The 11,830-nt window shown below is 42.1% G+C and overlaps 2 protein-coding genes and 1 long non-coding RNA gene across 4 annotated transcripts in view; 1 reads left to right on the top strand and 2 right to left on the bottom strand.

Moving 5' to 3' along the window:
- LOC308469567 (uncharacterized protein) overlaps nt 1-3,302 on the bottom strand; it is a 7,530-nt gene extending 4,228 nt beyond the window's left edge. The window contains exons 1-2 of one of the 2 annotated variants that reach the window (XM_080992209.1): nt 2,594-3,302; nt 648-777 (exon numbers count right to left, since the gene is read on the bottom strand). In XM_080992209.1, coding sequence (XP_080848335.1) covers nt 648-777; nt 2,594-2,599 — 136 coding nt within the window. In that variant the 5' untranslated portion in view covers nt 2,600-3,302. The remainder of the gene's footprint in view (nt 1-647; nt 778-2,593) is intronic. The other variant, XM_080992210.1, reaches the window with a different exon arrangement.
- LOC308470213 overlaps nt 1-11,830 on the top strand; it is a 143,058-nt gene that overhangs the window by 96,167 nt on the left and 35,061 nt on the right. The window lies entirely within an intron of this gene.
- GLOD5 (glyoxalase domain containing 5) lies at nt 5,226-10,968 on the bottom strand. The gene is made up of 4 exons (XM_080993395.1): nt 10,639-10,968; nt 8,159-8,311; nt 7,283-7,438; nt 5,226-6,478 (listed from the first exon to the last, which is right to left on the bottom strand). Exons 1-4 carry the CDS (start codon nt 10,708-10,710, stop codon nt 6,347-6,349), a joined length of 513 nt encoding a protein of 170 aa, XP_080849521.1. The 5' UTR covers nt 10,711-10,968; the 3' UTR covers nt 5,226-6,346.

The raw sequence follows: 11,830 nt of genomic DNA, 5'->3' as shown, positions 1-11,830 counted from the left end.
CACACACACACACACACACACACAGTGATACCTCGGGTTACAGATGCTTCAAGTTGCAGACTCCGCTAACCCAGAAATAGTACCTTGGGTTAAGAACTTTGCTTCAGGATGAGAACAGAAATCTTGCAGCAGCAGCGGGAGGCCCCATTAGCTAAAGTGGTACCTCAGGTTAAGAACAGTTTCAGGTTAAGAACGGACCTCCAGAACGAATTAAGTTCTTAACCTAAGGTACCACTGTGTGTGTGTGTGTTGTGTGTGTGAGAGAGAGAGAGAGAGAGAGTATGTGTGTATATATATATATATATATATTGTGTATATATATATATATATATATATATATATATATAATGTATATATATATATATATATATATATATATATATATATATATATTCAATGAATGAATGAATGCATGCATGAGGCAGTTGTATGAATGATGGTTCTGGTATGCCTAGGTCTTCTCTCAGCCTGGTCTGACTCAGCCTGTTATGAACAGGGAAGTCTATCGAGCAACTCACCCTGAATTTTTTTAGAGAAAAGGCCATTGAAGAAACCAAGTGTGCCATAGATACGCATCATTTCAAACATGCAGAGATGGGCAGGTGGATTTCGAGGCTTCTTGGGGAATGATGCACCAGAATCCTTACCCAACGAGGCCACATTCCCATAATTCTCCATCATGACATCCCTGTAGAGGGCCCTTTGGTCGGGATCCAGCAGAACCCCCTGGCTCTCCGTGAAATATACAGCCACATCTTCAAAGGTCACCACCGGCCCCTGCGAAGACAGAGAGACCCTCATCTCATTTCCCACAAATGTTTTCAAGAGTAGAGACATCACCTTGCCAACAAAGTTCCGTATAGTAAAAGCTATTGTTTTCCCAGTAGTGATGTATGGAAGTGAGAGCTGGACCATAAAGAAAGCTGACTGGCGAAAATTGATGCTTTTGAATTATGGTGCTGGAGGAGACTCTTGAGAGTCCCGTGGACTGCAAGAAGATCCAACCTCTCCATTCTTAAGGAAATCAGCCCTGAGTGCTCACTGGAAGGACAGATCCTGAAGCTGAGGCTCCAATACTTTGGCCACCTCGTGAGAAGAGAAGACTCCCTGGAAAAGACCCTGATGTTGGGAAAGATGGAGGGCACAAGGAGAAGGGGACTAGAGGACGAGATGGTTGGACAGTGTTCTCGAAGCTACCAGCATGAGTTTGACTAAATTGCAGGAGGCAGTGGAAGACAGAAGTGCCTGGCGTGCTCTGGTCCATGGGGTCACAAAGAGTTGGACACGACTAAACGACTAAACAACAACAACAACAACAGGGCGCAGACCTGGAACAGGAAGCAGCTGTCCCAGAAGGCACCCTGCCCCACTGACTCAGCCCAGACTCTCCCCATCTTCCCACATCCACGACTCTCCTCCTCTCCCAGCCCTTGATAAAGAAAAAGTTGCTTCTGGAATGTGCCACTTCAGGCTGCAGGTGGAGCAGTCTTTCCACACAGCACAATGCCAGTGGTAGAATAGACTACAACACTAGGGTCACTTCTGCAAGGCCCGCAGGTGGCTTTTGACAGGTGAGCAGGACGTGTCATGTGATTGACAGGTGGGTTGCCCCGCCCATCTGTCAAAGGTTGCCCCTGAGGAAGATCTTTATCTCACCCTCTAGAGAGAAAAAGGTCCCCCTTGCCCAGCTTGAAAGCATTGCAATTATGAGCAAACACAGCCACCAGCTGTGTTAAGAGAGTAGATTTAGGGCATCAGCACTTGAATATACGAGGTTCTGTCCAGGTTCAGAACATCAGGGGGGCTTTCCAGCCAGGTGTGTGTTGTGAGATCGATGCTCTACCTCTTCCACATGCAAATTCCACACAGTATCTATGTGGCACTGCTCATATTAAAAGCACTATCTGATATTTCTCTCCCACCCACCTCCCATTTAATCCAGATTTGCCATTTCCTAATAAAATCCAATAACTCGTTGTTGTTGCTTTTTTAAAAAAAGCCCCGTTTGTGATATCTAAACAATAATAATAATAATATATTTTTATTTATATCCCGCCCTCCTCAGCCGAAGCCAGGCTCAGGGCGGCTAACAACAATAAAATAATACGACAATAATACAATCAAATTGCAAAATTAACCCCTCACTACTTGGAACTGTCCCGTTCCTTTAACAACAAACAAAAGTGCGCTGAGATCACATGCATGCAAGGCACCTTTAAGGGCTGGTTTTTTTCAAAACAAACGAAGAAGAAGAAGAAAAAGAAAAAGAAAGCTCCTTCAGGAATTACAGCGGTCTGAACGTTTATCTCTTTTTTTCTTTTCTCTATCCACACCTCCTCCCCCCTCCTCCGCCATTTTTAGAGGTCACATTTGGTCTTTTCTTACCATTTCCCTCTCTTCCCAAGTACATAAAGGGACGCAAAGTGCAGCCGCTTCCTATTCCCTTCTGGATCAAAAAGCAAAATAAATAAAATAAAATCAATACTGGGGACCCACCAAACAAAGGAAGGAGTCAGCCCCAATTCCCCACGCTATGCAAATATAAAACAGCTCCTCGCACACTCCTTCCAAGTGATGCATTTTCCACGCTTACCTCCATTTAGGACCCGGGAGATAAAGATGTTTTTCTTTCCTGCAATTTCTTGCTCTTGCGAACTCAGAGAATGCTCACCTGCCCTGGGTGGAATGTTGAGCCCTGACGTCTCCCGCCCCCTGTCCCCATCTCAGCCAATCACTCGGCACCTTCGCCGCCCTCTCAAGCCAATGGGCAGGGCGCATTCCCAATGGCTGCTGGGAAATGTAGTCTTTTTCTTCTTCCTCCAGGGCCACATATTCGCAGGGACTTGAGGGTGTTTGCAGACGGGGACCAGATCGCTCTGCGCTGCAATATTTTGTTGCTGGCCTTGCTGCAAACAAGCTATGGCTTAAGGTCCCACTCTCTTGGGGGCCCCCAAAAAAATTCAAAGGGGAAAAAAATTGGATGTACATTTCCAGAATATAAGATAAAACACAAATAAAATAAAACCTACATACAGAAACAGTGGTTTTGTGTTGTGTAGGCTCCTATGGTGTAAGTCATGGACCTTGCTGCTAGCCTGCTCCCTAAAATATCACTGGTTTGCTCATTTCTATATATAGGGTGCCTACATTCTGCTATTTATAATGATTAGTAGAGTGCATCATATATTTACACGTATTAAATATACCTATCCTTTGGTAATTCTTCACAGAACTCTCGCCCAATAGTTGCCATCAATTTGATTTGAACTGATTTTATAATGAATTGATTTTAGAATGCTGTATTATTTTACTGTTGTTAGCCGCTCTGAGCCTGGCTTTGGCTGGGGAGGGCGGGTTATACATAAATTTATTATTATTATTATTATTATTATTTATTTCATGTTATAGGAAGTTTCTAGAGACCAGATTATGAAATTGTGTTTCTAAAGGAACTTTTGTCATTGCCCAATGCCCATGTGTTTGCATAATTTCATTTATTATGAATAGAAAATCATTTTAAGTTAAAACAAAAAAAGAGAAAAGGTAAAGGACCCCTGATAGTTAAGTCCAGTCGCGAACGACTCTGGGGTTGCAGCACTCATCTTGTTTTATTGGCTGAGGGAGCCAGCGTACAGCTTCCGGGTCATGTGGCCAGCAAGACTAAGCCGCTTCTGGCGAACCAGAGCAGCGCATGGAAACGCCGTTTACATTCCTGCCAGAGCGGTACCTATTTATCTACTTGCACTTTGAGGTGCTTTTAAACTGCTAGGTTGGCAGGAGCAGGGAGCGAGCAACTGGAGCTCACCCCGTTGCAGGGATTCGAACCGCCAACCTTCTGATCGGCAAGTCCTAGGCTCTGTGGTTTAACCCACAGCGCCACCCGCATCCTCATTTTAAGTTAGAGCTTCATAATTATTTCACTATTAATATACTTCTTCTTAATTGTATTTCAGTTCGACAATTACTTTGATAAAATACATATTTTGTCCATAAATTACCATATAGCAGGCATGTCCAACCAGTAGATCGCGATCTACAGTGGTACCTTGTTTCTCAAATGCCTTGGTTCCCAAACACCGGAAACCCGGATGTAAGTGTTCCGGTTTTCAAACGCTTTTTGGAAGCCAAATGTCCGATGCGGCTGTCGGCTATTGTTTCCGGGGCGCCTGCACCAATCAGAAGCTGCATCTTGGTTTTTGAACATTTCGGAAGTCGACCTGACTTCCAGAACGGATTAAGTTTGGCCCTTTTGTTTTTGCTATTTATTTTGCTATTTTGAGGCTTTTTCCGTTAATTTGTTTTTGTGACTGTGTGGAAACCAGTTCAGCTACTGATTGATTGATTGATTGATTGATTGTGTGACAGCAGAAATGGATAAAAGCCCCCCATCCAAACAATGACTATCATCAGTACAGGTAAGAAAAAAATAATTTTAATTTTTATCATCTACAATACTGTCTGTATTTATTTAATAGTACAGTACATTGATTATTGCTTTCATTTTATGGATCAGTGGTCTCGTTAGATAGTAAAATTCAGGTTAAATTACTGTTTTTGGGGTCGTTTTTAAAAGTCTAGTACAGATTAATCCGTTTTGCATTACTTTCTATGGGAAAGCGCGCCTTGGTTTTGGAACGGATCTCCCGAAAGAATATAAGAATTTGTAGAAAGTAAATTTATCAGATGTGGTGGCAATGCAAGCTTATGAAAAAACATTTTTTCCAATCCGTTATATACCATTTTCCCATCCCCCCCCCATAATTTTGCGTTGCCACCACATATGATGAAAGTCCCTTCTACCTCTTTACATTTCCAACACCGATTTTCCCTTGTTTTATACATATTTTTTGCCAGTTTAACCAGTTTTCAATACCACATAGCCATTGTTTTCATATAGTTCTCTTTAAGTCAGATCCAGGCCATGAATTTGAATTTCTATTGTGCTTTTAATTCTTTCTTTAAACTATTTTAAATTAATTTTTGCAATAACAGAAAATAAAAAATATCACAGTCCAGCTCCCAAATGTGGGATTTCCAAAATCCCCCAATTTCCCTCTATTTTTTTCAATTCTCTTTAAGTCAGGTCCAGGCCATCAATTTTAGATTGTTTTTCCATAAACTTTCCCAGTCTGTCATTTGAATATTATGTTCCACATCTTTTGCCCACTTTATCATAACACACTGCACCTCTTCATCTGTTGTTTCCCATTCTAACAAGTTATACATTTTCAATAATAATGATAATAATTTATTTATACCCTACCCATCTGGGCGGCTTCCAACAAAAGATTAAAATACAGTAATTCATCAAATATTAAAAGCTTCCCTAAACAGTCATTTGTTCATGGAGTTTTCTTGGCAGGGATACTGGAGTGGCTTGCCGGTTCCTGCTCCATGTGGATCATGTTTGGTCAAAACTCTCCACTATGACCTGTCCATCTTGGGTGCCCTGCTCGGCATAGTTCATAGCTTCTCTGAGTTATTCAAGCCCCTTCACCACAGCAAGGCATGCAGATGACATAACCTTGATGGCAGAAAGTGAGGAGGAATTAAAGAATTAAAGAATCTCTTAAGGAGGGTGAAAGAGGAGAGCGCAAAATATGGTCTGAAGCTCAACATAAAAAAAACTAAGATCATGGCCACTGGGCCCATCACCTCCTGGCAAATAGAAGGGGAAGAAATGGAGGCAGTGAGAGATTTTACTTTCTTGGGCTCCATGATCACTGCAGATGGTGACAGCAGCCACGAAATTAAAAGACGCCTGCTCCTTGGGAGAAAGGTGATGACAAACCTACACAGCATCTTAAAAAGCAGAGACATCACCTTGCCAACAAAGGTCAGTATAGTTAAAGCTATGGTTTTCCCAGTAGTGATGTATGGAAGTGAGAGCTGGATCATAAAGAAGGCTGATCGCTGAAGAATTGATGCTTTTGAATTATGGTGCTGGAGGAGACTCTTGAGAGTCCCATGGACTGCAAGAAGATCAAACCTATCCATTCTGAAGGTAATCAGCCCTGAGTGCTCACTGGAAGGACAGAACCTGAAGCTGAGGCTCCAATACTTTGGCCACCTCATGAGAAGAGAAGACTCCCTGGAAAAGACCCTGATGTTGGGAAAGATGGAGGGCGCAAGGAGAAGGGAACGACAGAGGATGAGATGGCTGGACAGTGTTCTCGAAGCTGCCAGCATGAGTCTGACCAAACCGCGGGAGGCAGTGGAAGACAGGAGTGCCTGGCGTGCTCTGGTCCATGGGGTCACGAAGAGTCGGACACGACTAAACAACTAAACAACAACAAACAGTCATTTAGTGTCACTTTCCATTATTTCTCTCTGGAAATTGGAAATTTCACAAGTCACTCCTTCCGTAGTTGCAGACTTCCAGCAGATTATGGTCCGGGTCTCGGAAATAAATGGATTTTATTGGGCCAAGCGCCCCAGTTCTGGCCACTGGGCCTTCTTCAATGCTGACCCCACATACCTAAAAAAAGCAACAGGGGAGGAAATGAATGAAATGAAAATGAATGAAATGAAATGAATGAAAAAATCTAAAATTCCATCAAAATTTTGCAACGTTACATTGCTCCTGCAATGCCAATTCCCATCCCCCTTTTTAAATTGAGTGTTACAACTATTCCGTTCATTGTTAAAAATAAAATAACACCTTAAAAAAAGTAAAAAAACACACACGAGAAACACCAGAACCTAAAAGTAAGATTCAACTAATAATAATAATAATAATAATTTATTTTTACCACGCCCATCTGGCCACTCATTGTTAAAAATAAAATAACAATTTTAAATATATTATTATTTTTCTGCTGTACTTTATTGGAAGCAGAAACATAATCATTACTTTAACAGCGAAACAATTAATGTAACTTAAACAATAACATGATAGCATATGTATCCATGTTTGTTAACTGATGTGGTTAAACCATTTTTTTCCACACACAAAAACTACTTAGACTGAGTTTTAGCACACATGAAAAACTTTAAACAAATCCTTATTTCCTGATGAATAGCCTTTGGACTCTAATGTAACTGAAATAGAAAACTATCTTTGGAAAGATTTTTCCTCCAAAAGCATTTTATTTTAAAAAAAACAATTTAATTTTTTTTAAAAAATTGATTTTAATTTTTTAAAAAAATGATTTAAATTTTAAAAATCTGACTTAAATTAAAGAAAAAAATTAAATAAAGAAAAGCAGATTTAAAATTTAAAAATAGGATTTATTTTTTAAAAAATAATTTTTATCCACCCTGGTTGCAGCCCCTGCCTGACCTTCAGGTGTTCCACCAGCTGTTCCAGAGGCTTCTCTGTGAGGAGGCAGAGGTCCAAAGAGCCAGGGGTCGGCCGGTGGGCTTTGGGTTCGAATTCCTTCCCCACCTCGTGAAGGTTGAACTTCTGCTGGCCAAAATGCAGAGCTTGACGGTTTCCCTGTGAAGGCAAAACGTAGACAGAAATGACGAGGAGGGAGACAAGAGGGACTGGGCTTGGCAAATACAGCATTTGATCATGGTAGAGATATACCCGTTCTGGAATTCTGTTCCAAAACTGAGGCACGCTTTCCCATTGGGAAAAAAAAAAAGCAAAACGTCCATGACCAGAAAGAGGAGGAATATCAGGAAGAGTGGAATAAATTTAAAGATTATCTAGTTAAATTTGTTAAGTTAAATTAATTGAAAATAGCTTGCAGATACTTAACTGGATTTTATTTATGTTAAGTGATGAATTAATATGTTTAATTCCACAAAGTGAAGATTTAAGGATGCTAATGTTTAAGTTGAATTTCGTAAGAATTGGGATTTGGAAAACTGTTAAAAGGACATGCAATGAAATTCAACCAAGGGGAAGCGAGGAAGTCACTTAACAAAGTTAATAAGTGTAATTTTCAATAAGGCTATGGTTTATGTTTGTTTGTCTTGTGTGTTTGTTTATAAGATTGTGAAAACCAATAAAATTTTTGAATTAAAAAAAAAAATTAAAAAAGCAAAACGGATTAATCCATCCCAGACTTTTAAAAAGAGCAATTTGAGCATGAGTTTTACTCTCTAACGAGACCGTTGATCCCTAAAACAAAAGCGATCCACAATGGACCATACTGTAAAATAAATAACACCGTCTTGGAGGTGATAAAGGGGTCGCCGTTCCCAGCACCTTGAAGGAGACGACTTCCATGCCGAGGACCCGGGAGTAGAAGGCGGCTGTGTCCTCAATGCTCCTCACCGTCATCACCAGGTGGTCCAGCCGGTGGATCAGGCCCGGCGGGGCCGCCTTGCTGCTTCGCTCCCGGGACATTTCCTGAGGAACCTGCAAAACACAAGAAGAATTGCAACGACCCAGCGCAGGAGATTTATCAGTAAGACTTGATTTAAATCATTTTTTTACAGAAAGACTCAGTCTTGCTGGCATCCTCCTAATATTGACAAGCGGAGGAAGGTTTCCTATTCGGAATAAAAAAACCCCTTTTTACAGAAAGGTTCAGCCTTTCCAGCATCATCTTAATACAGTGGTACCTCGGGTTAAGTACTTAATTCGTTCCGGAGGTCCGTTCTTAACCTGAAACTGTTCTTAACCTGAAGCACCACTTTAGCTAATGGGGCCTCCTGCTGTCGCCGTGCAATTTCTGTTCTCATCCTGAAGCAAAGTTCTTAACCCGAGGTACTATTTCTGAGTTAGTGGAGTCTGTAACCTAAAGCATATGTAACCTGAAGTGTCTGTAACCTGAGGTACCACTGTATTGACAAACAGAGGAAGATTTCCTTTTTGGAATAATACTGAAAGGTTCAACCTTCCTGGCATTCTTTTAATATTAACAAGCAGGGGAAAGTTTCCTTTTTTGGAATAACAAAATAAAGGTTGAACCTTTCTGTAAAAAAAGGATTTTATTATTCCAAAAAGGAAACCTTCCTCTGCTCGCCGCCATGAAGAGGATGCCAGCAAGGTTGAACCTTTCTGTAAAAAAGGGATTTAAATCAAGTCTTACTAATTAGTGATTTAAATTGTGATATAAATCGATTTGATCTAAATCAAATCCACCCTGCTGCCCTGTGCAGCAGAACCACTTGTAACACCCTAAATCTGGCATTGCAAGGTCCCGGGCTCGGGGGCAAGGACACCGCATCCCCTTGCACACACATTTGCTTGCTGCATTTTTGGCTTTCTGTCTCGATGGAGAACAGCATTTGCTGGGCTTTCATGTTGCTCCAGTCAAAAGCTGCCAATGCAACCCTTCCCCCTGGGGAAACCCAGCCGGATGGACAGGGTATAAATAATAAAATTATTACGATTACAGTGGTACCTCGGGTTACAGACGCTTCAGGTTACAGACTCTGCTAACCCAGAAATAGTACCTCAGGTTAAGAACTTTTCTTCAGGATGAGAACAGAAATCGCGCGGCGGCAGCAGGAGGCTCCATTAGCTAAAGTGGTACCTCAGGTTAAGAACAGTTTCATAATAATAATAATAATAATAATTTATTATTTATACCCTGCCCATCTGGTTGGGCTTCCCCAGCCACTCTGGGCAGCTTCCAAAAAAATATTAAAATACTGTAATACATCAAATATTAAAAGCTTCCCTAAACAGGGCTGCCTTCAGATGTCTTCTAAAAGTCTGGTAGTTGTTGTTCTCTTTGACATCTGGTGGGAGGGCGTTCCACAGGGCGGACACCACCACCGAGAAGGCCCTCTGCCTGGTTCCCTGTAACTTGGCCTCTCGCAGTGAGGGAACCGCCAGAAGGCCCTCAGTGCTGGACCTCAGTGTCTGGGCAGAATGATGGGGGTGGAGACGCTCCTTCAGATATACTGGACTGAGGCCGTTTAGGGCTTTAAAGGTCAGCACCAACACTTTGAATTGTGCTCGGAAACGTACTGAGAGCCAACGTACGTCTTTCAAGACCTGTGTTATATGGTCTCGGCAGCCACTCCCAGTCACCAGTCTGGCTGCCGCGTTCTGAATTAGTTGTAGTTTCCAGGTCACCTTCAAAGGTAGCCCCACGTACAGTGCATTGCAGTAGTCCAAGCGGGAGATAACCAGAGCATGCACCACTCTGGCGAGGCAGTCCGCAGGCAGATAGGGTCTCAGCCTGCGTACCAGATGGAGCTGGTAAACAGCTGCCCTGGACACAAATTTGACCTGTGCCTCCATGGACAGCTGTGAGTCCAAAATGACTCCCAGGCTGCACACCTGGTCCTTCAGGGGCACAGTTACCCCATTCAGGACCAGGGAATCTTCCACACCTGCCCACCTCCTGTCCCCCCAAAACAGTACTTCTGTCTTGTCAGGATTCAACCTCAATCTGTTAGCCGCCATCCATCCTCCAACCGCCTCCAGACACTCACACAGGACCTTCACCGCCTTCACTGGTTCCGATTTAAAAGAGAGGTAGAGCTGGGTATCATCCGCATACTGATGAACACCCAGCCCAAATCCCCTGATGATCTCTCCCAGCAGCTGCATGTAGATGTTGAAAAGCATGGGGGAGAGGCCGGAACCCTGAGGCACCCCACAGCAGTTTCAGGTTAAGAACGGACCTCCGGAACGAATTAAGTTCTTAACCCGAGGTACCACTGTATTCTAAGAGTCCGTGTTCAGACTTCCCATCATAGGAATAACGGTCAGGAGTCAGAAAGTACCTGGACAGGTAAGGAGGAAATTCTGCACAGCAGTTGGCGGCGAAGGAACCGGAGGCTCGGCCAGCTCAGCATTTCCTGGTCTTAAGGTGGAGTTTGAACCGGTTTGGCAAATTCAGCAAGCAAAGGACGCCCTCCCTGGGTCACACGCTGGAAAAGTCATTCTCGCCTCTCCCGCCAAGTAAATGATTTGCCAACCCACCTTGGCTTGGGAGACAACTTTCAGCTGGGCCTCCATCAAGGAAACTGGGTGCTTCTTGTATTTAGAGATCGGAAAGGGAGTGCTTTTGGCAAGCCATGTGGGAGAGCCGTTTCAGGAACGCGTCGAGATATGCGGTCGCCTGAACGAGCTCCTTGGTTCTTGAAACGCTTCTGGCCACAGCTAGAGATGTAAAATTTCCAGGATTTTTTTCCGGAAAAAATGGAATTTTTTGGGGGGGGGGGGAATTCCGGAAAAAATGGAAATTTTGGAACAAATGAAAACAAGTTCAGTGTGGAGTAGTTTTACAAATTGCGTGAAATGCAGTTTATGCTTGCAATAAAACAGGTAACCACACCCCTTTCCCTTTGAAATAAAAAAATTAAGGTATATATATATATATATATATATATAAAATAAATGTTCATACTGTAGCATTTGTGTTTGATTTTAAGAAATGTGTAATATGTTTAGGGTGTCTAAATTACTATGGGGTAGGGAACCAACGTGTTTTGGACTTCTATTAGCCCTGGCAAGGGCCACCAGCAGTCAGCAATCAGGTGAGGTCCAGCAACATCTGAAGAGACATAGCTTCCCAATTCTGGATCCAAGATACAAAATAGAGGATAATGGATAGAGCATTGCTAATTTACAAGTTCCCAGCCTTTGCAGGAATTTCCAAGAGCTGTTAACTTGCACATGGTTGTATCGCCTCCACAGAGAAATGGATGGATAAAAGATGATAGATAGATAGATAGATAGATAGATAGATAGATAGATATAGATAGATGAATGAAAGCTTAACTGGCAATATATTTAAAATCAGTTGCAGGCCTGTCCACCCAAACTTTATTTTTAATTGACTGAATAGTAATGAAAACAGTGACACTTTTTACATAATTAAAAACAATCAAATCAGATGATAATTTTAGGTTATATGTTAGTGCGTAAGTTTTAATTTATATATTTTTTAACTGTTGCTATATCTGTATTGTC

This window comes from Podarcis pityusensis, assembly GCF_964106645.2.
Source record: "Podarcis pityusensis genome assembly, chromosome: 2".
NCBI lineage: Eukaryota > Metazoa > Chordata > Lepidosauria > Squamata > Lacertidae > Podarcis > Podarcis pityusensis.
This window is presented reverse-complemented; position numbering and strand designations above follow the sequence as displayed.

Coding starts and splice junctions, on each gene's coding strand:
- GLOD5 (XM_080993395.1), bottom strand. CDS start 10,710: ATGCTGAGCTGGCCGAGCCTCCGGTTCCTTCGCCGCCAACTGCTGTGC. Junction 8,312..10,638: donor TTTCCTCCTTACCTGTCCAG/GTACTTTCTGAC, acceptor TGTGTTTTGCAG/GTTCCTCAGGAAATGTCCCG. Junction 6,479..7,282: donor AGCTGGTGGAACACCTGAAG/GTCAGGCAGGGG, acceptor TGCTTTTTTTAG/GTATGTGGGGTCAGCATTGA.